Raw genomic sequence first — 27,334 nt, forward strand, 5'->3', positions numbered from 1 at the left:
GTAAAAACATCGCGTTGTAATTTTTTTGGCATCTGTGCGCCTTACTCCCAAAGGGGATGGTGCACCGGTGTCGTATAAAAAAACAAACATTCACATGTATCAAACAACTCGAAATATGTTTTTTACCAAAAATATAAATTCCCCTTTCCCCACTTAATTTCTTCTGTCACTGCTATTATCACTCGCGTTGAACATTCTTAACACTTTTGTGCCGTGCTGCCGCCTGATGGTGGTGCACCTGCAACGTATGCACACACAAGTGTCTAAATATATATATTTCAAAAAAAAAAATTTACCACAAATCAAAATCTCTCTTTCACTTTTCATTTCCTAATCTGTTTCCTGTTGTTGTTGTTCTTCCACACTTCGGGGTGCTTCGTCTCTTCTAAAGTCTCTGGATGATACAGAAACTTGGTACTGGTGCACCTTTTCGTTCCAGAACGACACAATCTCTTCTTCAGCGGGGGTCAAATTATTGGGATTGACGGGACCACATCTCTGCCAGCCATTCATCGGCGTGCTGTCTGCGTGCTGTATATAAATAATATCCCACGACAATCCCTCAGAAAATTCCTCCCAACCATTAAAATATTCCGCCATACGCTCATTGAACTGCCGCACGGTGCTGGGTATGGTGTGATGCGCACTCGCCGTAGTCATCTGCAGCCCAACCAGCGTCTTCCGCGGCGAATCAACAAAGAAAAAGCCGTCCACCAGTGGAAAGTTTTTAACCTCTGGTTTGTACAGCACCCGACACTCTATATTAATCTTCTTTTTTAAATTTTCCAGGCACTCTAAAAGAAAGGGCTTGAGAGGGCGCTCATGTGGACAAACTCTCAACGCACAGAGATGTGGTGGAGCATTTGCTGTTCTTTTCAGCTCCGTGAGTTTCGGTATTATTGCATTTACAAAGGCCGCACTTAAAAATGCAAACAAGGAATGATCTTCAAGGACTTTTGATATGAGGTCGTCCTTGATAGCCAATATGAGTAAATTAAAATCATTCGGCACCATTAACTCCGCCAACTTGCATAACGTTAATTCTGCAAGGTGAGAAGAAATCAGTGCATTGTAAGGCAATTCTGCATCTGCTTTTCCTCGTACTCGTACGACCTTTACAAGTTTGTGAGAGACGTGGCTACCCTCACACATTTTATCAGTCCCTAAAACAGAGTAATAGCTGGTTTCCGGCAAGGTCATTTTATTAACTGTACTTTCGCACGAGTCAATCCGATCTTTGTATACGTTCTGATCAAAGATGTAGCGAAGAAGTGGTCCCACTTTATCCATTCGACCTTCAACCATCCTCCAGTATTCCGCTTGCTCAGTTGGTTCCAGACCTCGCTTCATCCAAATGCACATCGCCTTTACATCGTCTTTCTCAGGACAATTCATTACGATTTTTAGGGAACTAATTTGCGCCGCCCATTTATCATAGTTGCTTACCTTTGGCGATGACACTACAATCATGCCCCATCCCTTAGAGGGCGCAAAACCTGCGTTGGGCGGTGTTCCGTTCGTTCCCACATCGTAGATAATATACCCTTTCATCCCACGCTGCCACAAATCACCCAAAACAATCTTGGATGTTTTATTACCCTCGTATTTTGTCACTGTCCTGCTGGTCTTGTCAAACACGTACATCGTGCTTCCAAAACAGTGGGCAACCACTTGGATTTTCTCGACATCGTAGTGCAGCAGCTGGTAGAGGAGGTACGAGCCGGCATTCATCGACTTCCCGATCCCGGGCGTCCCAATCAACAGACGCCGCACGGGTGAAGGATTGAGAGTCAAATGAAAATTGCTGAACCACTTGGTTAGATCGTCAAGCACGATTTGCCACACTCGTTCCACCTCACAGTTAACACACAAGTCATTACCAGCCCCATGCATCGTATTCCACGAGTACGGCCATCCCTTGTCCGAGGTAAGAACCATCAACACGGGAGTTGCTGCACCGGATTGCTCCACACCGTCATTCTTTTCGAAGGTGTTGCCAACCGCCCTGTACGTCCATGACTGCGGTGGTTTCCCCTCCTCCACCCTCATTCCCATTCCGTTGCCGTCAGAAACCTCCACCACATGGCTCCACCTCGCATTGTACACAGACTCGTACAATCCCTCCAGTTTAATCGGTGCAATCGTCGTCGTTGGGTTCCTCACTTCCTCGAGGGCTGCATCCAGAGTCTGTTTAGTGAATTTATGAACAATTGCCTTTACCTCCGGAGCAGCTTCTGACCACCCAAGTAGATTGCTGACACCTTTATCGTCAAGCTTACTTTGATCGTTTTCGAAGATTATTTCACCCTTTACAGCCCTCTCCATCCTCAAATAAGCATCTGTTGTCTTTATTTCGCGCAGTACTCCCTCATCGTGGATATACTTCTTGGGATCCTTGAAAAACTCCTTCAGTAAGACATCCCGATTGGCGTCCAAAGCGCCCCTGCCGTCCAATTCCATCGTAAGAAAATCATTCAACTTCATTTCCTTGACGCGGACTCTTCCTTTAAACAGTACGTCTTCGATCGTAGTGGAAATGGTAAATTTCATTTCTTGCGCTCGTCTTTGCCTTTCCTCTGTCTCACGCCTTAATCTTTCTTCTGCCTCCCGCTTTTCTTCTCTCTGTACCTGCGTGAGTACTCCGTTTAGTTTTCCCCTTGCATGAAGAGTGACCGTATCCTTTCCTTTATAGTCCCTCCATTGCTCGAGAAAGACCACACCCTCGTCATCAAGTTTATTGATAGCCTCCAATAGTATTTTCAGCTCTCTGTATGACGGCAATGCCGTTATTATGTCCAATATTTCATTGTCTTTAATAAACATCGTGGGCATCAACACAAAATTCCCCATAGCGACGTTCCCATTTCTTTCCACAACCCACTCATCGCCCAAGTTGCTCCGAAGGAATTCATTCAGCTTCATGTTGTTCTTGAGAGTGCTTCCCTCCAGCAGGATGTCCTTTACGCTGCTGCTCATGGTCCACTGCGGTCGATGCATTTCCTCCAATCTTCTGCGACTCACAGAGGAGTAATCTGTGTCACTCTCAAATTCCGACCTCGCTCTCCTCCGATCTCCCTGCGAGACATTGGACGATTGACTCTCCAAATTGCCGTAAAGTCCTTCCTCGGGCCTTCCAGACATTGTTTCTCCTTGCTTCCTTAGTTGGTTTGAGTTAGATCTAAACAATAACCACCCAACGTGGAGAATGAGAAAAAGAAAGACAATAGGCACAGTCATAAATCGAAGCCACAACAAGGGACTCACCCACACAGTGTGACGGCACAGTATTCGATGCACACCACATGCACGAGGACCACCACAACGACGGCGAGTGGATGCCACCCACCCAGCACAGTGTTGGAGAGAGCCAACAACAACAACGTGGTGCGCACGGAGGGCTCCTCCACGCATACCGCTCGCCACGGTCCCGCACCCGTGTCGCACCGCCGTCATCCCGCACACACTCGGCAGGAGGACGTGGGCACATAAACCCTGACACGCACACAAAATAAAAAGTAAATTCGGTGCAGCAACGGCCACACGCAGGGAGCACAAATCATACACGCCACAACAGCGATGCATCACGGTAATCCCCCACACAACAGAAAAGAGTGCAATTTGCATGCTTTATGGAAAATATCTGCGGTGTGCATGGCAAAAGAGTGCCGTGACTCTGCCTTTCATATTGCATTCGCCACTCACGTATCACTTGGAAGCACGCAGCCACCACTCCTCCGTTCCACTCCCCGTGCTGCTCGTGTCGCTCCACTGGAGGAAGTTGTCACCGCACATCCCCATCACCGTGCATTGCGGAATACAAACCTACCACACGGCATGGGTGCGGTGCCACCCCGCCAATAAATCCCAGGAAACTCCCCACTGCCTTGTGTGGCACGGACGGCAGCAGTCTCATGATGCCTGCGAAAGGCTTTTTTCCCAAACAAGAACGCGGCCCCACCACACGCCCGTAAAAACGTTTGGTCCGTCGCACGCAAAGGACTGGAGCGGGAGAACAGCAGGAAAGGCAACACCGGCAGCCATGAGCAGCCCGCACACGCAAACGCACCGCTGCCCCGCATATCACCAAAAATAAAAATACCAAAGAAACATGTCACATCCCAACTGCAAATCGCAGGTGCGGTTGCAGCTGACACTCCCACCTCCTGGGCGTGTGCAGCCCCTCGCTGCTCGGCGCTCTAAGTGAAATCACCAAAAGCACCAATTCGAGAACATTCGACCACCGCCACAGCAGTCACGCTCCCCATTTCTCACAAAGGCAAAGGCTTGCAGTGGCGCAGCGGACGGCGGCACGCACAGTCGCAGGGTAATGGACTGCCGCGGGAATCACGCAACGGCGATGCGCCCCTCCTTTGGGCCTCCCAAAAAAAAAAACACGTGTCGCGCAGTCCCCGTGAGCAACACACATTGAACCGTATTCAGCTCCACTACTGTGGCCATCCGCACACAAAGCATGAGTGCGACAACGCAGGCCAGAAAGCACGGAATAACAACACGCATCCCTCCAATAAAGTTCAGGCGGCGTCCGTGCTGCCTTCAACAATAATTCCACCCCACATCACCCCTCTGCATATCCGCAGCAAAAAGGCCCACACGGTGTGCACTACATTAGAAGTTCCTAACGAGCAAACCGGATCATCAGAGTGCTGCCGTCTTCTCAATGTTGGGTAGAGGCTCCCTGATCCTTGTCGCCGCCAGCCTGCGGCATTATGGAGGGGCATTGCGTTCTCGGCATATCTCTCCATTTACTTCACTGTCCCGACGCCGCAAATGAAGTGATGTCCCACAAGTGATTTCGACCGTTCCGAAGAACGTGACGTATCAGACGCGCTGAAACTGTGCGCGTGTGCGTTATTACGGGTGAGCGACACAATGCTCTTGCACATCCACGTATTCCGATCCTGCGCAACACCCCATTTGGTGGTGATGAAAGCGTTGGACACCGAACACGCACAAATCGCACAATGAATGCCTCTGGAGAACAAACCCCCCATTAACGTCGCCGCAGGCACCGTGACAACAAAGTAACAAAAGAAATCCAACCTCTGCACGTCCTCCCGCAAAAACTTGAAGACACACACACTTGTTCCCTTGGCCTCACCCCAACTCCTCAAAAGTTGATAGGTCCATGGCAGGAGGAATCACGCTACTCCTCCCTCGCTCCCTGTCACGAAGCATGGCATTGCGCATATCCATATCCAGTGCATCTGCATCACCCACATACGTCCCTTTGGGGGGCATCGCCTCGGTAGTCACCAAGCACGCGCCGCTAGAAAGTGCACTCCCTGTCTATGCTGCATCCCCTGAGCGACCTTGCTGCCTTGCCGCACAAACAAGTCCACAATTTACGCATTATGACCGCAGACATGTGCCCGTGGGAATTCCCGCCCTTTCCCTCAGCCTTGCAAAGGGCGTACGCCATACAAATGCCGGTCATAGGGTAGACACACACAGGCGCTGATACCCGTGACAGTGCGTGAGATACTCGCCGCAGAATGAGTTGCCGCAGGTCTCCGCTCACTGATCCAGATTGGCCACGCTGAAGCCCACGATTCCCGTGGGTTTGGCATCCCGATAGGTCGTCGTGGTTCGTTGACTCCCATGGTGGAGGAGTGCCAAGCAAGCAAGAACCAAAAGCCTGGACACTCTGTGGAGCCAAAAAGATAGAAAACACGGGCTGGCGCGGGCACAGCTAAGCGCCATGGGAGAAACCTCTCAGCTCACCCCATGGAAAACACTTCACCAACGTCACTGCAACATTGGCCTCTTGCCTCTCGGGTGTGTCACTTCTCTCTTCACTCCGTGCCAGCCTCCGTCCAATTCCCCGCCCAGCAGTACTACACGTCATACGGCGCTGCCTCCGCACAATCACACTTCGCGGCCAATCATCGTGACGCGCCTCCAACTGCAGTCGCATCCAACCTCGAAAGCCCTCGCACCCTCTTCCGGCCTCCTGTGTGTCGAGAGAAGACGCCTCTCTCGCGGTCTTCGCGTCCTCCCCAATAAAACTCTGCAGTTGTGCCCAAACATCACCGGGTCTCTTGCCAAGAAGGAAACCGTGTGCGACGTAACCAATGTGAGCATACACAAATTTAAAAAACGGTTTATAGGCTCTCTGGAGTGCCCTGCGTGCGCCCGCATGTACGATGGGAACACACACGGTGCGAGTCGGGTGAGATCATCGTTCCAGCTCGCATCTCCGCCAGGTGAGTCGTTGACGGCTCCATCCCGCTTCACGACAAGTCGAACAACAGTGCACAAGTAAGTGCGTCGTGCTCTGCATTCACATGTGGTCCGCCTTTTGGGTCCAACGTCGTCAAAGTGGTGGAAAGAGAAGAGACGTATTAGCATTCTTCCATTTGCTGCTGCTGCCGCCTCATTTCCCGTAAAGAGCCACTGATCCCTCTCTCTTTGGCGATAAAGGGTCCTCACGCATGGGATGCATCCTGCCTCGTGTGGCATGAGGAACAGCAGAGAGTCCCCAACGTTGCAAATGCGGAATTGATTCCCAATTGAATAAATAATGGCGGCGAAGAAAAAGAGAAGCCCGAAGCCTCGTTTTGTATGCATTAATATGTAACCTTATCACCCCACATGGGGAGCCTTCCCAAAGCGAACCCAAAACACACATGCGTTGCTCGTTGGCGAAACAAGCGGAAAAGCACGTCCGCATTAAAGCGTTGGAGCGTTGGGCGTAGCATCGCTCCACAATTTGAATGGGGTACGCCACCGGCCCACCCACAAAGTGCCAAAGCCCAGACACATATAGAGTTAGGCGACTGGCCCCTAAGAGCTAATTGGACTTCCGAGTATTGCCCTTAAACTTTTATTTAGCGGCGAATTAAATACGGTAAGGCCAGCCTGAGAATTGCGCACCCCCTTGTTTCCTCTCTGGTCCATTCATTATTTCTTACTTCTAATATTCAAATTCAAAATAAAATAAAAAATAATATATCAAGATCCAAAATAAGTGGTTAATCAATATCAGTCCCTCCATTTCATGGATATCCAATGTAAATAACATTTATCCTTTTTTTCCATGCTTATTCATGCTAAAAGATTCCCTTTTTCCCCTCTTTCACAAAGACGAAAACAGAGATAAACAAGTTAATAAACTGCAAAATTACTCTCAGCAGAATGCGTTTTTAGTGTTATTAGCGCTTATCGTGGCCCAAAAGAGCAGCCTCATGCTCCGGAATATAGTCAAAAACGTCGAGACCGGTTTCACCAAAGCACTCATCCAAAAAATGAAAGTCGTCGTTAAATATCATGCTGAAATCCTCCTCATCCTCATCTCCAGCGTTGGGCGGTGTATGACGTCCGCTTGTCTCCCACCTAGTGCAGGAAAAAAGTGACAATGAGGCAGCGCACACCGTGGTCGTCAATCCCCGCGTTAGTGGTGTATAAATCTTCCTGAACATCCCTTATTCTTACTATTAATATTGCTTAAAATCAAATCATTAAAGAAAAAAATAAGCACACAAAGAAACAAAGGAAATCGTGAAACACGCGTCCCAGTTCCCTTCACAACAATTTCAGATGCAAATATCGGCTTGTATGATAATAATGGAAATAATAGTCAGCCCTGTGTGGGTCAGCTGCATGGTGTTACTGTCCGTGGCAGAATTAAGTCTAGTAGCCTTTATATATAATATCGCTCGAAGTCATTGTGTTAGCACCTGCAAATGATTGAGTCTGAAATTTTCAGCACTTCCTTCGCTAAAACTGGTAAAAGATAGTCAACGATAGCCTCGATACTTTCCATCGCACTCACTCACCATGTAAGGACACTTCTTTCGCCCTTCTACAAGCAAAAAGAATGTTTCTAGTTTTTTGGCCAACCCGCACCCCATTTTAGTATTATGTTTAATTCTCCATCGATGATCCCAAAAGCTCTAAAAGTCACAGAATACGTATTTACGTTGTTTTCCAGGAAACAGCACGCGGAAAGATACGCTCCAGTCGCAGTTAAAGAAATAACCGCAACGACATTGAGAAAAAAGACTGTTACAACATCTATCGCACTGTATTTGAGGCCAAAATTTGAAAAGCAGTGAAAGGACAAAAAAAAAAAAATTGCGCAAAACCAGCATTCAATCAAACATGGGCATGAATGTGAGATGCAAGCGTCAAAAAGTGATGAAAAAATGAAAGTTTCCTTTTCGCTTTATCTTGCACTGTTTTTCTTTTTTTGTTTTTTTTTTTTTTTTTTTTTTTGGGGGGGGGGGGGGAAACGGCGAAACAATACTCCTCTGTTGTCGCCGTGTTTTTCTCCCATAGGTCACCACAGAACACGATACAGGGAGTAAACGGTGAATCCCACCATGAAACCAACAAGGATTGTATATCGCCATCCATACTGTCCTGCTACCCCCTCAATTCGCTGTACCGTTCGATTCACACCGCTGCTTGCCCTAGAAAACGCACTGCTTACAGTTTCCAACAATTTATTGTGTTCCTCAGCCTCTTCTAAAAGAACGCCTGCTGATGCCTTCATTCGCTTCACGGTTTTCCCCAAAGCTCCCAGGATTGCCTCATTTTCGTGCATGATTTCCTCCTCAAATTGAGCCTGATCATCGTTGCCGTCGCCGCGTTCATTGGGTTTTTCATTGTAAAGAGAAGAACGCATTTTCATTGGTACCGCAAAAGAAGTGTCCGAGGGCAATTTCAAGGAGGTGGAGAAAACAAACGCCACTCACCCACAAAACCAACAAATAAATAAATATGTTATGCGCAATCTTCCTCCCCAAAGTAAATCTAAAAAAAAAAAAACTCTAAGAGGAAAACTGGAAGCACGCTACAAACAAACAAAAAGGACTAATACCATCAAACTGGAAAACACAAACACACACACACACGTAAAAGAAGGAATCAAAAAAAGGAACGGTAATAAACAGTTTTAATATATATATATATATATATATATATATATATATATATATATATATATATATATATATATATATAGTATCTAAAGCCCCGTGGACAATTGGGCCTTCAGGATTTCATCATTCGCCTGCATCCAATGTTCCGGCGCTTCATTCTTCGCTTCTTATCATGTTCCATTCGAATATCAATCCGATAAGGTCGCTTCACGTTATACCCCATGCCACCCACAAATGTCCGCTTAAGAAATTGTGAGCACAACAGTCGACACTGAGCCAGCATGCTTTGTGAATCGCTTGTATTGCAAAAGAGTATCAAAAGAAATAAAATAGAAGAAAAAAAAGCGATACAAAGGAAAGTGCGTTATTACATTTACATACAGACCATTAAAAAAGACTACATATATATATATATATATATATATATATATGTATATATTGGCAACTAAAGACGCAGTCAGTGTCTCACAACTAAAAAAAAAAAGAAAATTAATAAAGATACGACTTTTCTACAATCAGTAAGAATAAAAGGTATCAAAATCGTACAAAAACACACACGCACAAGTAAAAATATCAGCTGCAATTGTTTTTTTAAATCCCATACATCAAAAAGCAAAAAAAAAAAATTCATAGCGTAACTTATTTCACCCACGCCTTGGCGATGACACAATATTAAGGTATATGTGCACAATTGTTGATCCAAAAACAACAAACATCATGAAGACCGCAAGCCACAATGAAACGGATGACTTGTTTTCTTTCGCCTCACGAATGCGTTTTTTATCCTCACTTGAAAGACGGGGGGAACGAATTTGTTCATTTTGCTTCTGTGCCTTGACACGTATCGTTCTTGCTGGGCTCAGAGGCATTATTATTTTTTTTTTTTTCCTTGCTGTTGCCTTTTATTCGTATATATGTTTTTACTCTTTGTTTTTCCTTCCTTCCTTTTATTGTGCTCTTTGTGCCAAAAAGATTCTAGAGAAGCAAAAACACATATAATAATAACTACAATAATAAACACATTAACAGAGTTATCAGGAGTCATAAAGAAAAAAAGGTGACTGCGCCGCACCTATGCCTTACTGTTCCGGAAAACAGTAAGCAAATCTCATCACCTTCTCTTCCACCACACCCTCTCTATGGAGAAAACCCATGGCGTGTGATCCCGTGTCCCACCTCGGAGGTTGATTCTCGAAAAACAGTGAGACAAGGCAAAAAAAGAAAAATCACGCCGGCACACGGTGAAAAAGACAGGCATACAGACAGACACAAACACATCACGTTACTTCTCGGAATTTGCTGCAGTAGATTCACGAAAGCGTCGAAGATTAAAGTAATGGGACTTCTCGGCAAGACGTTTTTCCATTTCCTCCACCCTGCTTGGGGCATCTCGAAAATCCTTCGTGGTGTCTACACGAAGATACAAGTTGAAGGGAAGAGCATAGGGTATACGTTTGGCGTATTCAACAATGTGATTGAGGCATCGCTCTTCATCTTCCTCACTCCACCAAAAACAGGCTTGAGGGTGCACAAAACAAGTAACGTCAACAACTGGCTGCAGCAATTGACGCTCCACATCTACAGGAAAAGTACGTGTGACTTGACGAAAGGAGCTCTTCACGACAATAGAGGGGGCAAAAGGCAAAATAACGGGAATACCACCCTCAAACTTTTGTGTCAATGGTTCCTTGAACCACGGTACCTCATGGCCATCCGTTGAAATCATGCGTTGCTCCGTTACCGCACCCTGTTCATCAGAACTTCCAGCAATGGAATCATGTCGCACAGTGAATGCACTAGAATACAAACTTGGGCAATCCGGAGCACCCATCTCACCTGACTTTAGTTCTAGTGGCTGTGGATTACGCTCCACGGCATACATTTCCAACATTTCCCACACCACCTGTTGTGTAACTGCCGCATGAAGCTCCCACTCTCGCGCTGCTGCCTCAATCTGTGGAACCACTCGCGGATCCTCTGGATGAACGCGGAACTCGTATCCAATCGTGGATACTTGAAAAACCGGGTTCTCTGGTGTGCTCCAGACACGTGGACTAAGCGGATGACTAAAACGACCCACAACTGAGAAATCAGGTGCTGTCCTCACCTCAACACGTACACCAGACCGCTCAACACTACGAACGGAAGAACGATGATATATTTGCAGCACAGTAGGATTTGCCTTCGCCTTTCCCTCAAAGTAAACATCATTTGTATGGCCATAGAGTCCGCAACGCCATCCATGCTCCGCCACGCCTTGGTTGACACATATCGATGTGGAGTGTCTCGTATCGGAACGACGAAGTACCCCACAAATCTTCGCCTCAATGGCAGGAAGAAGAACAGCTCGTTCCGTGCGCGAGAGAGAAAGAATATTATCAAAAAGATCCATGAGTTCAGTGCGATTTAACCACTTCAGTTCGTGCCAGTCAATCCCCTCCTCCTTCAGTCTTTCAAAGTGTCGAGTAATGTCACACATCATACGGTATTGCCTCCTTCCGACGTTTCCACTTAGCTTTTCCAAAATGAGTCGCAAAGAAAGAAATCGGTTTTTCTCATCGACGGTGTTGAAGGAGTTGCTTAGCACCATCTTTCGAGGAACGGAATACCGTGGGTGATAACGAAGCGCATCAGCCAAAACTACGCTGCGCGTAGGCACCCTTGTGACCTTGCGTAACGCCAGAGACCATCTCATTTACAGTTCTACAAAAAGAAAAAAAAAGAGGGAAAACCCTTACAGCAAAAACAAATGACTTTAGCAGCTACCCGCCACCCGCCAAAGAAACAGACAAATAAAAATACACAGAACAGTACGAAAAAAAGAAAACGTAAGAGCATGGATGTGCATTTGCGTTTTCCTCTTCTTTTTGCAGCAATTTCGGCGCACAATTCTCCCACAATGACAGTGTAAAAAGCGTTTGAAATTCATTTTTACCACCGCCCACCCGCTACCAAAACTCACTCGTCACTTTTTTGTCCAATCACCCGCCTTAAAACAGCACCCAATCCCCAACCCGCTTTCTTGCCCCATGCCCACAGACCCATAGCTTGGCATACATAAACAACTGCAATATACATTCATCTTTTTTTTTTTTTTTAAGGGGTTGAATTGTGTGGTTGGAGACAAAAAGATACCTTTTTTGTTGTTATTAGGTTGCCGCGTTACATTTTATGCACAAAACCCAATCCAAATAACTTTGCCTACGTCATCTCCAAATTAATCCTAAATTACCTTGGCCTCATTGTGCAGCTTATCGTATAGGTCCTCCACAGATTTGACTTTGATGCCAGCCTTACGCAGTGGTGGTTCCATCACCGCCTCCCTCACCAACCGTGGCTTTGTGTCCACACCTAAAGAAGAGATATCACGTGAGTCAATAGGCTTTTTTCTAGCCTTCATAATGTTAGGAAGTTTCGGAAAGCGCGGTGTGTTGAGACGGAGATCAGCAGCAATAACACATGGTAATTGGAGCTCAACAACCTGGTGGCCAGCATCAATCTCGCGCGTCACTTTCACCTTTCCATCACTGACCTCTACCTTGGAGGCAAAAGTTCCCTGCGGTATGTCCAGAAGTCCCGCCAATATCTGTGGTGTGTTTCCGAGATCATCATCAACCGCTTGTTTCCCAAGAATCCACATGTCTGGTTTAATTTCCTCGTGGAGTTTCTGGAATATCTTGGCCACAACAAGCGGCTCCAGTCCCTCAGCCTCGCCATCGGGCGTGACAATATGAATGGCCTTATCACAACCAAGAGCCATTGCCGTCCGAAGAACCTCTTCCGCTTTTTTACTTCCTATAGTTACAGCAATTACCTCATCCGCGAGCTTCTTTTCTCTCATTTGAATGGCTTCTTCAATGGCAATCTCATCAAAGGGGTTCACGCTCATCTTGAGTCCGTCACATTGGACCTTGTTATCCTTTACACGCACCTTGACAGTGTAATCCACCACACGCTTTACCCCAACCATGACCTTCATCCACAAAGGGGATGTTGTTGTAAAATGGGACGGAATTGTGCGAACAAACATGATAACGACTTTGTGTGGAGCTTTTTACACCCAAAAAAAAAATGAGGGAATAACATAAAATCCGGGGTGGTTGAGGAAACAACAGATGTCTTGAAGGCAATGGGAATGAAAAACAGAAATACAACCAGAGGATAAAAGGATTTCCCCTCAGGCGCCAATTCATCCCCAAAAAAAAAAAAAAAAACGAAGTGCGCCATCCGCACCAAGCGTTTCTAAATAAATAAATAATAAATAAATAAAAATAAAAATTGCAGTTATCTCTCATTCTGTGGCAAAATAATAAAAAACTACATAGAACTTTGAACCCCAAATGCATGTTTCTTCTATTGCTCATTTCCCGGAGAGGTTTTTTTTGTTTTGTTTTTTTCGTCTTGGCTATTGGTTTTACTGCTAGTCTGGCAAAATACACCATGTGGTCGTCTTCAAATGCATGAGACGCCACACTTACGAAATTCGTTTATATATGTATATAAACTATCGACAAACAAGATATAATAAAAATAAAAATAAATGTGAATCCAAAAGTACCCTCTACCTCTTTTGCGCTGCGTTCCGCATCGTCGTTTTGCCGTTGAACTTTGGCTGCCGCATGCGAATTGATTTTGGTGTCACCGTGACCAATTCTTCGTCCGTCACCCATGCAACACAATCCTCAAATGTAGCACGGAATGCGGTGAAGGAAGCCCTTCTTCTAATTGCCTTATCGTTGGCATTTGAACGCAGCCCACCCAGTTGCTCGTTGCGCTTACAAACATTTATGCCAAGATTTTGATAGAGCGTCTTGCTGTTCTCCCCTACAATTTGCCCATAATGAACGGCATCACCCGGCAAGACAAAAAAGCGGCCTTGTTGCGCCTGTCCTGAAAGCGACCACTCTGTCGCCTCACCGTTTTCGACAGAAATCAGCGCGCCCGTCTCGCGTGTAACTTGCACTGAAGTCATGGGCCTGTACGCCTCAAAGCTGTGGTTAAGCACACCATCTCCCCCCGTTAGCGTATGGAAGCGCAGTGGAACTTGTGACATAAAGCGAACGGGCATGACACAATCCATTAAAACACGCCCATTCGAAAATTGTCTAATTTCACCAATCTCCCCCATCTTACTGCTTAAAAAAGATACCATATCCGACACAAGGCCTTCGAAAAATTCCAAATGAATTCGTTCATATGGTTCACAGCTTACTCCATCGATGACTCTTGTTAAGATACGGGGTGCTTGAATCTCAAATTCATACCCTTCGCGCCGCATGTCCTCCACAATGACAGAAAGATGAAGTGGACCACGACCCATTAATGTAATGTGTGGAGTACCCAACCCTGAAAGTTGTAGCGCAGTGTTCACCATTGCCTCACGCTCCAAACGTTTTTGCAAGGCCAAAATGGTGCCCAAACGCTCGTCTGCCTCCTTTTTCCGCCAAGGTGCTTCACTGGCTTGCATCACAAGACTGTAGGTGGGCTCGTCTGGCTTGCGATACGGAAATCGGTCCACAACGCCTTGCTGACACACGGTACACCCAATCTTGACGGGCACCTTCTGGCCAATAGGTTCTTGAAGGGTGAGAATACAAATATCACCGTAAGACGCACTTTGAACATTAGACCTCTCCACCCCAACAAAAAGCTGAATATTTTTAACAAGGGCATCCACCTCCTTTTCTTCCAAAGCTACCGTAACGATATCACCAACTGAGACTTTACCACTGAAAATACGACCAATAGCAATTTTATGCCCTGTGGATTCATCCAGTTCAACTTGGGCCACAAGCATCTGCAGCGCATCGTCCCCCTTGCAGTGTGGTGCTGGCACAGTGCTAAATATTTTTTCAAAAAGAGGATCAAGAGTTCCCCCTTTCTTTGGCGTATCATTCATGTATCCATCACGACCCGATCCAAACATGAAATGAATTTCAAGTTGTTCCTCATTTTCTGCAGTCTCCAGAAAAAGATCCTGCATAGCATCCTCCGTTTTTTTAATGTTTGTGTCATCCCTATCAATTTTATTCAGACAAACAATCGGCTTGAGGTTAAGGCTAAGAGCTTTACGAAGAACATATCGCGTTCCAGGGCGAACTCCCTCCTTGGCGTCGACCAATAAAACGATGCCCTCCACCATCTGAAGCGCTCGTTCAACCTCACCTGAAAAATCCAAGTGACCAGGTGTATCCACAATATTAATGCGACGTTCTGATTGACTTGCAGTCCTTTTGGGTAAAAAAATGGCAGTATTCTTCGCAAGAATCGTAATGCCCCGCTCCTTCTCTTGATCTTTGCTGTCCATCACACGATTTCGAGCCTCCACCAAAGTGCCCGATTGCCTTAGCATGGTGTCCACCAGTGTGGTTTTGCCATGGTCGACATGAGCAATGACCGCAATGTTGCGCAGGTCCTCTCTAAATTTAATGCGCCGCAGCGAACAAAGGTGAGTCACTCGACACTGAGCCCAGGTCACTCCTCGTAAAAATCGCCGCATCACTTTTCTCAATGTCCCTCTTGCGTGCTTGATCAAACATACACATGCAAGCAAAAAAAAAAAAAACAGAAAAGGAAAAAGAAAAGCTTTCATATATGCTTTATTTATATTGCCATTGATGGATTAAAAGCTCCAAAAATGGCGAATTAAAAAGAAAGAGCCACAAGAACAGGGAGAAAAAATACATTTGTGCTTCTGCCGATGACCAACAGCAAATGGTGGAATATATATATATATAGCTATAATAATAATAAAACGTCTGTTAATTACGCTTGCATATTAAGCATGGTCTTATCAATTAGCAATTCTGACACGGGAATGTTTTCTATTTTTCCATTAGGCCAAGTCCGTTGAACAATCATTGATATCCTCCCCTGCAGCAAATCCATCTTCGCAATAAAAATAGGGTCCACCGAAGATGAATAAGGGTCAGAACACCGCTCTGCCAATTCCAACGCGCTTCGTTCATTTACACGGCTTCGGCTACTCAAAAAAACAGAGCTGCCATTCACAGTCTGGCGTGCTCTTTCCCCAAGCACGCGCACCATCTCATACTTTGTCAAGTAGGCACTTGACCTCCTCTCCTGCACAGGTGTGACGCGGAGAGATTCGGCGGCGGATGCAAACTCATCGACAACAATAAGATGCGAGCGGATCATCGATAGAACTTTTATTTTAACCCAAAAGAAAAAAAGAAAAACACAAAACGTCGATGTCAACTTATTAGAATTTAACCTTCGTAGAGGGAGCACACAAAACCCATTTATACATATATGTCAACCAAGAGAAATAAACAAAGTCGCAGTAATATTAAGCCGCGAGAGAAACCTGTTCCCCCAAGCCATCCATACACATGGAAAGTGCAAAGCGGTCAAGTGGTGAGAGCGTCACGCCACCTGACAAACCCATTGCGGTTGCAGAGGTCTCAGGGGATTCCAAAACCATGATCCGCAATGGCGGTATAACATCCTTCAGCAGCTGACAGAGGTAAATATTCCATCGATCACCTTTGCCACCCCCGGAATCCTCCTCACGAAGCTGGACCTTGGCACAGTTGGGATCAAATCGAAACAACGCGTCCTCCGGCCTCCGTTTTCGATCCTCGATGATCACACAACGGACAAAATTAATTGACTGGATCATCGGCTCCACAAATGTCAACTCACCAACACGCATTTTACTCAGCCAGTTTTTCTGCGCCTTTAACAGAAGTGTAGGAAGGGTATTCTGAAGAAAATCAAATTCTGAATTGTTGGGAGAGAATTGACTGCCATTCCACTCTTCCCGAAGGGAGTGCAACATCAGCGAGCAAATGGAGGCAAAGGGTGTCAGAGCAAGAAACAATGAGTAAACAAGCATACGTAAGTTAGAGGCAAATCGTCGAAGCAAAAGAACAAATATTCCACGAGAAACCTCACGATGGCACTCACAGGGAGAAGTTGCAGAAATATTCATCAATGATTTCACCACTTCGAAGATGAGCTCAAATCTTTTTGTATGAAACCCCCATGTGCTTCCCGCCGACTGTTTTTGTCCAAACTCATGTATCTCTCCAGACTTGGTATTAAGTTCACCGTTGGCACAAACACTATACGGAGGCACTTGAGGAACAAGGGTGGATAGGAAGGCAAGGCCAGTCATCACTACATTGAGTGATGAACTCTTTAGACACTCTAAAACCATTGTTCCCGTTAGGAAGAAGAACGATTCTGGAGATTTCGATAAAAACAACTGTTGATCAGAAAACCCCTCAAGTGTCATAAAATCACATAGGATCAACATGGCACCAATTTTCTGCAAAGAAAGAGACGCTGAAAAGGCTTCATCATTACATTCCTCTCTTTCGTAATCGTCATCGGAAAGAATGTGTAGGGAATCCTTTTCTTTTTTTAAGGCATGTAGAGTGGCGAAAGCCCTTGCGTCGCTTGCATCTATTCCATGTTCATTGTCCTCGTATGTGACACTATCCATTAAATCCTTTGTGGATTCATTGCTCCAGCACTTTTGAAGGTGCGAAAAAAGTTCACAAGGGGGCGAAATCTCCAGCACGGCTCGCGCAATTTTTTCCCTCATTCTTTCAGACTCCTTTATTGTTGCCACAATTGGCGAATTTTGCGTGGAATAAGGCTCCTCTTTCAATTCTGTCCTTTTGTCCCCCACACTGCAGAAAAAGTTAGCCCATTCCCTCAGGTCCTTTCCCGTTCTATGCAAAAATTCGCCGCTTTCGTTGTACGGTTGGGCTGCCACTATACTCGTCCTCACCATCAGTAGAAGCGGCATTATTTTGTGGGGTTCTCCTACCATCAAGAGAAGATCCAATGACAATAACACCAAGACCTGCAATGCCTCCGGCTCCACCAACAACGGCATATTTCCCAGGTCATCAACTTCTTTTTCGTCGACGTCATCACTGTCAACGTCACCATGCCCAAAATTATTTACGGTTCGCACCATTTTTGGTGCTGCATCTCGCTGACAAATTGTTGAAATGATGCGCGAGAAAAGTCTATCCATTCCTGGATACCACGCAAGCATAATCTCATGCGTCTTTGAAAACTGTTCCTCAACACTGGCACACAATCCCTTTTTGCGCCCAAGCGTGTCAAAGAAAACCTGACGAAATGATGCTCGAATGAGTCGTAAGTAAACAACAAGAGCATATCCAGCAAGGGCCTCTCCAATCGCTAGCAACTCACTGAGAATCTCACGAGGATCAAGTGCATGAGCGCGTGCCTCGCTCAAAGCAGCCTCCATGTATTCCGTGGGCATTGGGGAGAAAAGCTGCGGCAAATCGACTTCCAACGCAGACGGAAAAAGATGTGCCTCCAAAAAAGTAGATATAGTCCCCAAGGCGGAGGGATCGAGCGGTGTAGAGCTGAGAACCTCCCGAAATACAGCAATCAACGACGTAGCATCACCAGCATTCACAAGATCAATCCATCCGTCCAAACGCCCTTCATGTATCTCCATTTAGATGGCTGAAAAAAATAATATTAAGAAAAAAGACTGCACTACTATTCTTATCAAAAGAGAACAAAAAAAGAAAAAAAAAGCGCTGAAAACACTTAAGACGAAATTTCCAACGGCAACAGGAACATAAAAAAAAAAAAAAAAAAAAAAAGACAGAAAAAAAAACACAAACAACCAATGCATTTCATAATACACAACTTCAATTTCATAAACGTCGCAACATTGAAAAATTATAATTTAATTTTTTTCGGTTATATTCAAAAAACTTTCGCATTCAGCGTAAATTCCTCATTTTGCAAGAAAAATCGACAACTTTTTCCGCGGAAACACACCACTCAGGAAAAGCTCTATTAACAGCAGAACCCTGACAAGCCCACATCGCATTAAGCGCAGGATCCGCAACTCCAATCCCAGCACAGGCGCCTACAACGGGGTTTGCGCTCTCTCGTACCGGCAATAAATTGAAAGAGTCACCCGAATTTTCAACTAAAGTATCCCTCTTAGTTACCGTGTTCTTCCACGGCCCCAAGACACACTCGGCCCTCAATGAAGCCACCGTATTTGCAAGAACCGTTTCCCTTTTGAGAAGTTGATCTCTTTCTTCCTCAAGATCTCTCGTCCGCCGCATCTGAGACGCTATATTTTCTCTAAAGCTTTCATTTTTTTCACGAGCGGCCTTCAGCTGTGCTTCCATATCAGCACATTGACGCGACAGTTCGACATTGTGTTTTTGGAGAGCAACAAATTCCAATTCCTTTTCTTGCATTTGGGATTCCATTTCCTCCATAGATCTGTAGTATGAACCAATGGCTCGTTGAAGCTCCTCTATGAAAGTGTTATAGCCTTCCAGTTTTGTTTCCCATGCAACTCGAAGTGAACGCATCTCACCCAAACAACGATGCGAGAGTTCTTCGAGATTCCTCGATCCGTCACCCCTACGTATTGACAAATCGATAGGAGTTGAGGGGTAGAGACGAAACATTATTTCCGCAATTTCAAACAGGAGATCATCCAAATTCAGCGCAACTTCACGCAAAATATCAAACCCCGTCTGTGTCCCCTGCGAAACAAGTTCAGGCTTGCCCGTCATATGTACAGAAGAGCACCCCAGTTCTTCTGTTATCATTTCAAGTCGCCTAGAGAGGTCAGCGTTGCGTGCCGCGGCAGCCTCAACTTCTAGATTAAGCAGAAGAACATCAGTATCTGACATTGGTGACAGATGGGGTTGCCCCTCGTTAGTTTGTTTTTCTAGAATTTTTCTTGACTACGTCCTGCGAAGTGGTGACGGGAAAAGCATCCAAAGGTTACAGAAAAAAAAAAAAAAAAAGATGCGTAGATACAAAAAAGCAAAACGAAAAATAAAGTGTAATGTGCTGCCTCATAAATAAACATCGCATAGAGTGGACAGCAATTAAACACTACCATCTTTATTGCTTAAGATCTCATACGCACAAAAAAAAAAAAAAAAGAAAGCGGTCCCACAAGGTTCAGATCAAAAGTCAAATGTGTTTCTGTTCGGCCGTTGACCAATTAATATTATTGCCTTCAATGCAGACACACAAGTGAATGTATATATATATACATGCAATATATACGCTGTATTTTTAGAGTGTCTGGGAAAATTGACCGTAGACGGTCTTTCTAAGTGCAAAAACAGATGGCGAAATCATCGAAGACAAGGAAAAATTCCCATTGGCGCTTTTGCGAACACATAAACCCGCATCAAAGACAAGCATAGGTGCATTCTTGTGGAACTCACCGCGCAGACCCATTTCACTTCGAGCCACATCGCGAAGTCTGTGTAAATCCACATCACCAACGTAAAATAAACCTCGCTGCATGCCCCGCAATTCTCGCTCCCGAGCACACTGTTGTGCCCTCTCACCAAAGAGAGGGACCAGGGTGAAGACGCCGTCCTTTATTTCGCCATCATTTCCTTCCGCTCGAAGTCGCTTCACCGACTGCCTCTCGTCGTCTTCAGGTGTCAGCGAAACAAAAGAACTCTCCAGGGCACCATCCACCCACCCCACATCCCAAAAGCCACTTGATCTTGACTCCTTGACGCGCCGTAAAGCGGAAGGAAGTGCATTAGCCAATGTTGGGTCCAATTGCACCATATAAGAGTACACGTGCGTCGCAAGTTCCAAGTGAGTTCTCTGCGTCCTCGGAAAAAAAACATTCTCGCCGCACTTCATTACTTTTTCCGATCGACAAAACTGATACAACGCACGGTGATCATCGACAGTCCCACGGATCAGTACAATCTTTTTAGCAAAACTAAAACGGGACTTTAACAGGCTCCGCATAATAGCCGCATCTGCAAATCCTGAAAGGTCCGTCATAAAAACACGTGAATTTTTACTTACCACAGCAGTGTTCACAAATGTCTTGGAGGGAATATTCGCCTCAGCCTGAGCATCATTATGCATTTGTATCCCTTCGGGTCCCTCATCACTGTAAATTCGAGCTGGAGCCTTTCGACGCATAAGGAACTGCATTTCTTCACTAATGGGAAGACCATATGCATAATCCACTTTTTTAAACATCGCATTAGCTAATGATGCTGCCGTCTCCAAAATGGGAAATTGAAGATGTTTAGAAACAAAACTCATATAAGAGGGGAGAACAAGGCCAGGCGTACACTGTTGTGTCACCCTCAATTGCTTTTCGTCCTCCTTGCCTGCATCGTTGTCATTATCGCTATTCTCATCCTCAAGTGAGGCCACCTCATAAGCGCCGCCTTCTAACGCCTTCCTCTGTTCCTCCATTTCCAACTCAATTTGGAGATAATACTCTTCTAATTCCTCTTTTCCAAGCGGTGATCGAATTGTGTAACGCAAATCAATAGCATCCCCCTTCTTGGCCGCAGCCATCGTAAAGGCATTTGTATGTGGTTTAGGTGCCCCTGTTAGTACAACTAGGTTCTCCCTCTCATCTGCATCCGCTTGCAAAAAATGCCCTAAAAGCTCAGCTGACACTCCATAATCAAGGGTCTCACCATCGGCGATGCATATTTTTGGTCCGGCTACACTCAACACTTCCTCGGCTGTTTTACAAGTCACCACATTGGCAAATAACTGTCTTTCACTGAGAATGATCTCATCCAAAAGAGCTTCTGTCATAGTGCTCGCCTTCGCTACTAGCTCTGCCGCTTGTATAGAGGCAAAAACAACCGTATAATTATCACCCCCCTTCTCCGTAAGGAGGTGTGTGACAATTGTGAGTATCTCCAGTCCCCTTCCAACAACAGAAACTGGGATCAAAACGTCCTTCCCATTACGAAGTGTACCCAAAATCTCTCGAATTAAAGCATTCAACTGTTCTTCGTATTTCCGCCCAGTATTACCGCTTAAATGAAATGGCGATCCGTCAATAAAAAGAAGTGTTGACGTTGTTGGTGGTAAAAAGCGTTTAAGCGCATAGGATGGCTTCAAAGAAAAATCAGGGCAATAAAAAAGCTCATCAATTTTATACTTAATAAGCCACCCATGTCCTCCAAGCATTCGACCAGAAAAAATGGGATAGCACTCCACTTCAGCATCTCGATGACGAATTGTTACCTTGCCCCCATAAGGCTCCGTCACACTTCGAAAGGCACTGTATACCTTGTCAACTGTCATTTCAAAATCAAGACCGTTTTCCAGCCGCCAAGTTTTGACGTTAGGAAACAGGTAAAGAAATGGATGCAGGACCCCGTGCAGACCCATCTTGGCCGTGGAACCCGCAGCAGCTACGCACGTGCCTGTAGGAATGTGCTCCATCACAAATGGGAGTGCTCCACATGAGACGAGTTCAGGAGTCGAAAAGAGCACAGCGTGCACATCACCCAAGTAAGGCATCAGTGCATCAAGAAAATTGACATCAAACTCATCGTTCCACCCGCAGTCCAGAAGAATCCGCACGCCATCAATCTCAATTAAATTGGCAAACGGTGTGCTCGGGTGGTATGTATCCCCTGTTGGCGCCCCGTACAGGTTCGTCAGCTTGATCGAGCTCGCCGAAGCCCGTAGCATTGCCAATATACTTAAAATAAAATCTCTTCCGTTTATGAACGAAACAGGGAAGATAAAGAAAAAGAAACTATATAAGTAGCATGCATACAGACAGACAAAAATAAAAAAAAAAAAAAAAGACTACCAAAATCCGTTGATCAGCAGGAGCAAACAGCATAAAAGACAAAAAAAAAAAAATAGCAATGAAAAAAGCAGCAAAAAAAAAAAAAAGGCTAACGATAGGAAGAGTTTAAATTTTATCCCCATGCAGATCTTACACGGAAGCGACGCGGAAAAAATGTAACCATTCCTAATTCCAGGGAGTGCATCTGTTATCTGGCTTCTTGTACACAAATCCAAAATCTTCCTCTGCGCATCCTATTTTTTCTACGGTTGGGGTTGATTTCTTTGCTGTTGAAGTCTCCTGTGATCCTGCGACCCGTGAAGCCGCCCCAAAGCAATGTTCCAGTGCTTTCTTCGCCGCATTCTCCACTGCCTCCTTTTTCTTCAAATTGACAGAGTAAGCAAGTGCGTAATAGAACTCCTCAAATAAATGTACGCTTAAGCGGCAGTGCCATCGATGATCCTTCAGTGATGTTTCCACCAGAAGCGGGAATCCATAAAAAACTTCTAGCAGTTGTTGCAAGGTGCCATACCGCAATGGTCCTGTGCATTGTCGTTGTATCGCGTCAATATCGACAGTAGGACCACCCATCTCCCGGATGATGTTTTCTGTTAACTGCCGTAGTGAAAGCAGGAGATCCGCCACCAACGAAGTTCGCTCCAGCTCAACCACCCGTGCTCCATCCACGACACACAAGTGTGCTTGATACATCGTTCCCTCAGCTACGGAGTGAATACTTACCTTAACATGAATGGAAGCTGCCGACGAGACCGCTTTGTTTTCCAAAATTTCTTTCATTACGTCCTCTACTCGCGAAGCAAGAATCGACTTCCCCTGAAAAAGAACTTGTACCGTCCCGGAATTTAGGGCAGATAACCTCGCTCCTCCAAGAGCCTCACTCTTGGAGCAAACATGCGCATAAAAAACGTTTTTGCAACACGACACAACAGCCTTCAAAAGAGAGTTCCCTCGGCCATGCCCTAAGAAAAACTGCGATGAAGTGACAAGGTGATCAGAACCCAGGTGAGCCGGGCTCTGACCAAAAAATTGCACCTGAACCACATTGCCTCCACCAGAAATACGCAATTCAACCCCTAAACCATACTTCAACATTATACATTGGGCAACAGTTTCCAGCGGGTTGGATGTGGAAATTTCCAATGGCAACGGGGGGATCTCTTCTGCACGTTGGCAAGTATCTCTGTAAATACTCTCCACCTGTTTATCTTCCCTCGCAGCCTTCGCAATAATGCCTTCTTCCTCAAATAGACCTTTAAACGCGGAGAAGAGAGCAATGATGGCTGAACTTGGATGAAAGGCCTCTCCTAGGGTTTCCTTTGTTATGTCTACGCCATCTCCCGAGAACTGCACAAGTATTTGTGCCTTAAATGAACCATCCATTAAATTTCTATCTGTGAACTCAATTAACTGTCCGATAGAAGTACCATAAACTCCGCCACCTCCACTCCGTTCATTCAAGAGATCAATATATAGTTGAACTCCACGACGAAACACACTTAGCAGCGATTGCCGATGTGGGACAGAAATACTCTGTGAGGGGACAATTTGTAATTTTTGAATGAATGGATCGGACTCTGCTGCAAGTTCATAGTCATTCTTTGGTAACGGTTCAGATGTTGAAATACCTTCACAGGAGGTAGCATTGCCTTCTTTATCAATAAGTCCCCGGTCTATCGCATACGTAACACCTTCGCTACATTCTTCCCTAAAAATCTTCCATATTGCAGCCGCAATTGCCTTCTGTTCACTTGCAGATTTCTTTGGATCCAATGCAAGACATATAAAATCACGTGTGCCTTGTTGATCCACCAGAAAAAGCTGCGTCGCCCAGAGAGCTCTTGTCGTACGTATCCCGAGCGATTCATTTTCAGAATTTGGAAGCAGCTGTACTGCTTCAATTAACACTTCCTTCTTATGACATTGAGCGGCCCAACGCAACTGCGCCAAAAGCCCCTTTGATATATGCGGGCAAATAGAATCCTTATCCGTCGCCTTTGTGGAATTTATAATTTCCCTCACATCGGCATGAAAAGAGAGTTGGTCTTCAAAAACACGAGGAAAGCAGCGCTGAATTGCCTTTACACATGCAAGCTCCTCTGCCGCCTTTTTACTCACTCCCACGGCTCTAGAAAGGGTGGAAAAAACAGGGCGTTCAGTGTTTACTGTAACACTCCAGTGCAACTCTGCATCAACAGTAGTGACGAACGTACCGCCATCACCTTGTGAAGTCAAAACACGAATTCGCTCGTTTGTCAATCCAAAGGTATGAAACAGCAAGCGGTGCAAAATCTCCTTGGGACGAAGGCCTTTAGGAGGAAGAGCCAATACCACAGGGTGGTCTGCAATACGTTTACGAGCCTCTTCCGTCGCTATGCGATTTGTACATTCCGCAGCCCTCTCCACACATGCAAGAACAATAGATAGAGCATCATCCCTGCGTCCCTTTAAGAGACCAAGCCGGCGTCCATTAGAGGATTGCACTATCACCTGTACATGGTCATCTCCAACAAGAGATGTCATGATCTCGATCGTTTCGTTTGTGGCGTTCCGAATGGTTTCCAGATAAATCTCCATCTCACTTTCCCCTTGATCGCGCTCAAAGTGTCTTGGAGGTGGTGGAATACCAGCCGCCTCAAATGCCTCACGAAGAGCACGCCGTGCTGTGCTCGCAAAGCTAGCGCCAATGGCCTCTCCAAAAAAGGTCTCCTTGACTGACTTCTCCTCCTTGGAAGGCGAGCCATCGACAAAACCGTGGTCACGCAGAGAAACAGAGACAGTGTGCGTAACGGTGCCTTGAAGATCTGTCCCTTTGGAATGATCAATTTGCAACCGGAGTCCCGGAAATCGCTTTGCTAAAATCTGCTGAGCCACAGCAATGTCCTCGGGTCTGTCACGCAAATCTATAACAGTCACACGACGATTTTCTGCCTCAGTTGGAAGGGACAAGACATCCTCAACCGTCTTGATGAGCCCACGCGGCAATTGTGTAGTTTTCATAGTGACCACTTGTGTCCAAACGTCACTATCCATTGATTTTGCTTCAATGACCACTCGTGGTGTACTTGTGATACATACACGAAAACATCGCATCCACCGTTTCTGCAAAGTGTCCAGGTCCGATGATAATGAAGAAAGAAACGGCACTACTCCCGATTCCTCTATTTCCGGGGTGGCCATGGAAGAAGGAGACGAAGAATTAGAGGACATCCGCTCTGTGAAAGAGAACTTTACATCGGAAACATTAGGGTCGCCCGATGTGTTCATAAACTTGCGTAGAGATACGTGTCTAAATGCTCGTATCCACGTTACTCGGTAAATGCGCCTCATGGCACTGTGCAAATAACCCAAATTTCTAAAAAGTACAATAGAAATAAAACGATAAGAACGTCAACAAAAAAAGGAGGATAAAATAAGAAAAAAGGACCACAACAGCCTATGGGTACAAACATTTCAACAAACAGGCATCAAAGGGAAAATCCCCTTGTGCTCCCCGTAGCAAAAGCAAGCTCGAAGCCACCTACAAGGTAAAGACAAAAAACTCGATCTGCGTCCCGCCTCCATACCCAATGAAGAATGGTGGAGAGTGTTCTTTTTTATAGGCAATTTTCATATATTCCTTTTTTTTCGCCATCGCCCCAGTCTTCCCTCATTCCCCTTCTTCATGTCATTATCTTTCTAAGGTATTCCTCAAAACTCCATACAAAGCAGCAGGTGGCGGCAAATACAAGAGAACAATTCGTTTCTGTGCATCCCCAATGCCAGGAGACCACTTCGCGTGGTGTTAAGAAGAGATGTAAGAAGGGCATGACAAGAAGTAAAGGAAAATAATAATAATAATAAAAAAATAATAATAATAATAATATATATATATATATTATATATATATATATATTGACAAATAGTTACATAAAAAATTCCTTAGCTGGATTTGTCCACAAGAGCAATGATATTGAAACGAAAGGACTCCTTATTCCGAGAAATCTTGGCTTGAATCGCCTCTGCGGTAACACTCACAAACTGCTCATTATCCATGCAAGCACCATGGAGCAAGGGTGATTGTTTACGCCCGTCCAGCTCCACACATTGATCCTTTGCATGTACAAAGCAAGTAAAGTGAAGGTCGATATTTGCATTGACCGGCTGATTCTTTGTGACCCCTTCTGCCGACGCCCCCATGTGCGCCGCATCTAGATTAGGATCGGACTCAATAAGTAATGCGCGTTCCTCTGGATTCCCATGGAGTCCCTCCCTCCTTAAGAAGTCTATCGGGCTGTCTTTTCTGACATCACCCACAGAATCCAAGTTATTCATCACAGCATGAAGAAGAGCCATGGTACCACAGGCGTTCTCAACTGTTTGTTTGGAGAAAAATACGTCTTTTTCCGCCATAAATGCCTTTATTTCAGCAGCCTGCATTTCCACAGTTTTAGCATCTGCTGCATCTATTTCAGGTGTAATTGGGTACAAAAGTATCATGGCGCGAACGGGCCGAGGTAAAAACACAAGAAGATCGGGGTCCAAGCCGTAAACATCGCAAAACTCCACCTTGGGGTTGGGAACACCAAGGTTCCTGAGGTAGGTATTCAACACATCGGGGTTGCTCTCGATTGGCAGCCATTTCTTTGCCATGGTTGAAAAATAGCTTTGGTGTCTATTTTTCTCACAGAATATTTCTATATATATATATATATATATCCTTTTGTCCAAATTCAGCCAAACAAAAGGGTTGAATGAGGCAGAAGAGACAACCCTCAAAAAGAGAAAAAAACAAAACACAAAAACCAGTTTCATGTGTAAACGATGCCTCTATTGCTGGCGGTGTCCA

The 27,334-nt window shown here is 45.4% G+C and overlaps 13 protein-coding genes and 1 pseudogene across 13 annotated transcripts, besides 21 other annotated features; all 14 read right to left on the reverse strand.

The window, feature by feature from the left end:
* Positions 1-5,956: part of a sequence feature (areas merged during assembly that could not be assigned to a particular haplotype. This can correspond to areas where the two haplotypes were merged or to regions with more than two copies in the genome that were merged during assembly.) that runs on past the window's edge.
* Positions 265-295: a sequence feature (AT_rich).
* Tc00.1047053504109.200 (retrotransposon hot spot (RHS) protein, putative) lies at positions 331-3,624 on the reverse strand (the record flags this gene model as incomplete). The annotated part of the gene is made up of 1 exon (XM_811755.1): positions 331-3,624. The coding sequence occupies one exon, from the start codon at positions 3,622-3,624 to the stop codon at positions 331-333; it is 3,294 nt and encodes a 1,097-aa protein (XP_816848.1).
* Positions 5,115-5,621, reverse strand: Tc00.1047053504109.195 (annotated as a pseudogene).
* Tc00.1047053504109.189 (uncharacterized protein) lies at positions 5,887-6,588 on the reverse strand (the record flags this gene model as incomplete). Its single annotated transcript, XM_811758.1, has 1 exon — positions 5,887-6,588. The coding sequence occupies one exon, from the start codon at positions 6,586-6,588 to the stop codon at positions 5,887-5,889; it is 702 nt and encodes a 233-aa protein (XP_816851.1).
* Positions 5,957-8,825: a sequence feature (areas merged during assembly that could not be assigned to a particular haplotype. This can correspond to areas where the two haplotypes were merged or to regions with more than two copies in the genome that were merged during assembly.).
* Positions 6,950-6,973: a sequence feature (AT_rich).
* Positions 8,199-8,235: a microsatellite.
* Tc00.1047053504109.180 (hypothetical protein, conserved) lies at positions 8,300-8,653 on the reverse strand (the record flags this gene model as incomplete). The annotated part of the gene is made up of 1 exon (XM_811754.1): positions 8,300-8,653. One exon carries the CDS (start codon positions 8,651-8,653, stop codon positions 8,300-8,302), a length of 354 nt encoding a protein of 117 aa, XP_816847.1.
* Positions 8,826-8,870: a sequence feature (haploid, non-Esmeraldo-like haplotype).
* Positions 8,871-8,954: a sequence feature (heterozygous, non-Esmeraldo-like haplotype).
* Positions 8,921-8,985: a microsatellite.
* Positions 8,955-9,716: a sequence feature (areas merged during assembly that could not be assigned to a particular haplotype. This can correspond to areas where the two haplotypes were merged or to regions with more than two copies in the genome that were merged during assembly.).
* Positions 9,302-9,342: a microsatellite.
* On the reverse strand, positions 9,548-9,772 carry Tc00.1047053504109.174 (hypothetical protein, conserved; the record flags this gene model as incomplete). Its single annotated transcript, XM_811757.1, has 1 exon — positions 9,548-9,772. The coding sequence occupies one exon, from the start codon at positions 9,770-9,772 to the stop codon at positions 9,548-9,550; it is 225 nt and encodes a 74-aa protein (XP_816850.1).
* Positions 9,717-27,334: part of a sequence feature (areas merged during assembly that could not be assigned to a particular haplotype. This can correspond to areas where the two haplotypes were merged or to regions with more than two copies in the genome that were merged during assembly.) that runs on past the window's edge.
* On the reverse strand, positions 10,186-11,598 carry Tc00.1047053504109.170 (hypothetical protein, conserved; the record flags this gene model as incomplete). Its single annotated transcript, XM_811753.1, has 1 exon — positions 10,186-11,598. One exon carries the CDS (start codon positions 11,596-11,598, stop codon positions 10,186-10,188), a length of 1,413 nt encoding a protein of 470 aa, XP_816846.1.
* Tc00.1047053504109.160 (electron transfer flavoprotein, putative) lies at positions 12,127-12,933 on the reverse strand (the record flags this gene model as incomplete). Its single annotated transcript, XM_811752.1, has 1 exon — positions 12,127-12,933. The coding sequence occupies one exon, from the start codon at positions 12,931-12,933 to the stop codon at positions 12,127-12,129; it is 807 nt and encodes a 268-aa protein (XP_816845.1).
* Positions 13,147-13,173: a microsatellite.
* Positions 13,423-13,445: a sequence feature (AT_rich).
* Positions 13,465-15,402, reverse strand: Tc00.1047053504109.150 (elongation factor, putative; the record flags this gene model as incomplete). The annotated part of the gene is made up of 1 exon (XM_811751.1): positions 13,465-15,402. The coding sequence occupies one exon, from the start codon at positions 15,400-15,402 to the stop codon at positions 13,465-13,467; it is 1,938 nt and encodes a 645-aa protein (XP_816844.1).
* Positions 15,455-15,487: a sequence feature (T-rich).
* Tc00.1047053504109.140 (hypothetical protein, conserved) lies at positions 15,669-16,061 on the reverse strand (the record flags this gene model as incomplete). The annotated part of the gene is made up of 1 exon (XM_811750.1): positions 15,669-16,061. One exon carries the CDS (start codon positions 16,059-16,061, stop codon positions 15,669-15,671), a length of 393 nt encoding a protein of 130 aa, XP_816843.1.
* On the reverse strand, positions 16,213-18,372 carry Tc00.1047053504109.130 (hypothetical protein, conserved; the record flags this gene model as incomplete). The annotated part of the gene is made up of 1 exon (XM_811749.1): positions 16,213-18,372. One exon carries the CDS (start codon positions 18,370-18,372, stop codon positions 16,213-16,215), a length of 2,160 nt encoding a protein of 719 aa, XP_816842.1.
* Positions 18,501-18,537: a microsatellite.
* Positions 18,598-18,620: a sequence feature (AT_rich).
* Tc00.1047053504109.120 (hypothetical protein, conserved) lies at positions 18,647-19,582 on the reverse strand (the record flags this gene model as incomplete). Its single annotated transcript, XM_811748.1, has 1 exon — positions 18,647-19,582. One exon carries the CDS (start codon positions 19,580-19,582, stop codon positions 18,647-18,649), a length of 936 nt encoding a protein of 311 aa, XP_816841.1.
* On the reverse strand, positions 19,977-22,385 carry Tc00.1047053504109.110 (cleavage and polyadenylation specificity factor, putative; the record flags this gene model as incomplete). The annotated part of the gene is made up of 1 exon (XM_811747.1): positions 19,977-22,385. The coding sequence occupies one exon, from the start codon at positions 22,383-22,385 to the stop codon at positions 19,977-19,979; it is 2,409 nt and encodes an 802-aa protein (XP_816840.1).
* Positions 22,482-22,503: a sequence feature (AT_rich).
* Positions 22,543-22,595: a sequence feature (T-rich).
* On the reverse strand, positions 22,675-25,836 carry Tc00.1047053504109.100 (hypothetical protein, conserved; the record flags this gene model as incomplete). The annotated part of the gene is made up of 1 exon (XM_811746.1): positions 22,675-25,836. One exon carries the CDS (start codon positions 25,834-25,836, stop codon positions 22,675-22,677), a length of 3,162 nt encoding a protein of 1,053 aa, XP_816839.1.
* Positions 26,333-26,371: a microsatellite.
* Positions 26,372-26,401: a microsatellite.
* On the reverse strand, positions 26,428-27,138 carry Tc00.1047053504109.90 (ubiquitin carboxyl-terminal hydrolase, putative; the record flags this gene model as incomplete). The annotated part of the gene is made up of 1 exon (XM_811745.1): positions 26,428-27,138. The coding sequence occupies one exon, from the start codon at positions 27,136-27,138 to the stop codon at positions 26,428-26,430; it is 711 nt and encodes a 236-aa protein (XP_816838.1).
* Positions 27,184-27,204: a microsatellite.

This window comes from Trypanosoma cruzi, genomic scaffold (genome assembly GCF_000209065.1).
Source record: "Trypanosoma cruzi strain CL Brener 1047053517123 genomic scaffold, whole genome shotgun sequence".
Taxonomy (NCBI): Eukaryota; Euglenozoa; class Kinetoplastea; order Trypanosomatida; family Trypanosomatidae; genus Trypanosoma; species Trypanosoma cruzi.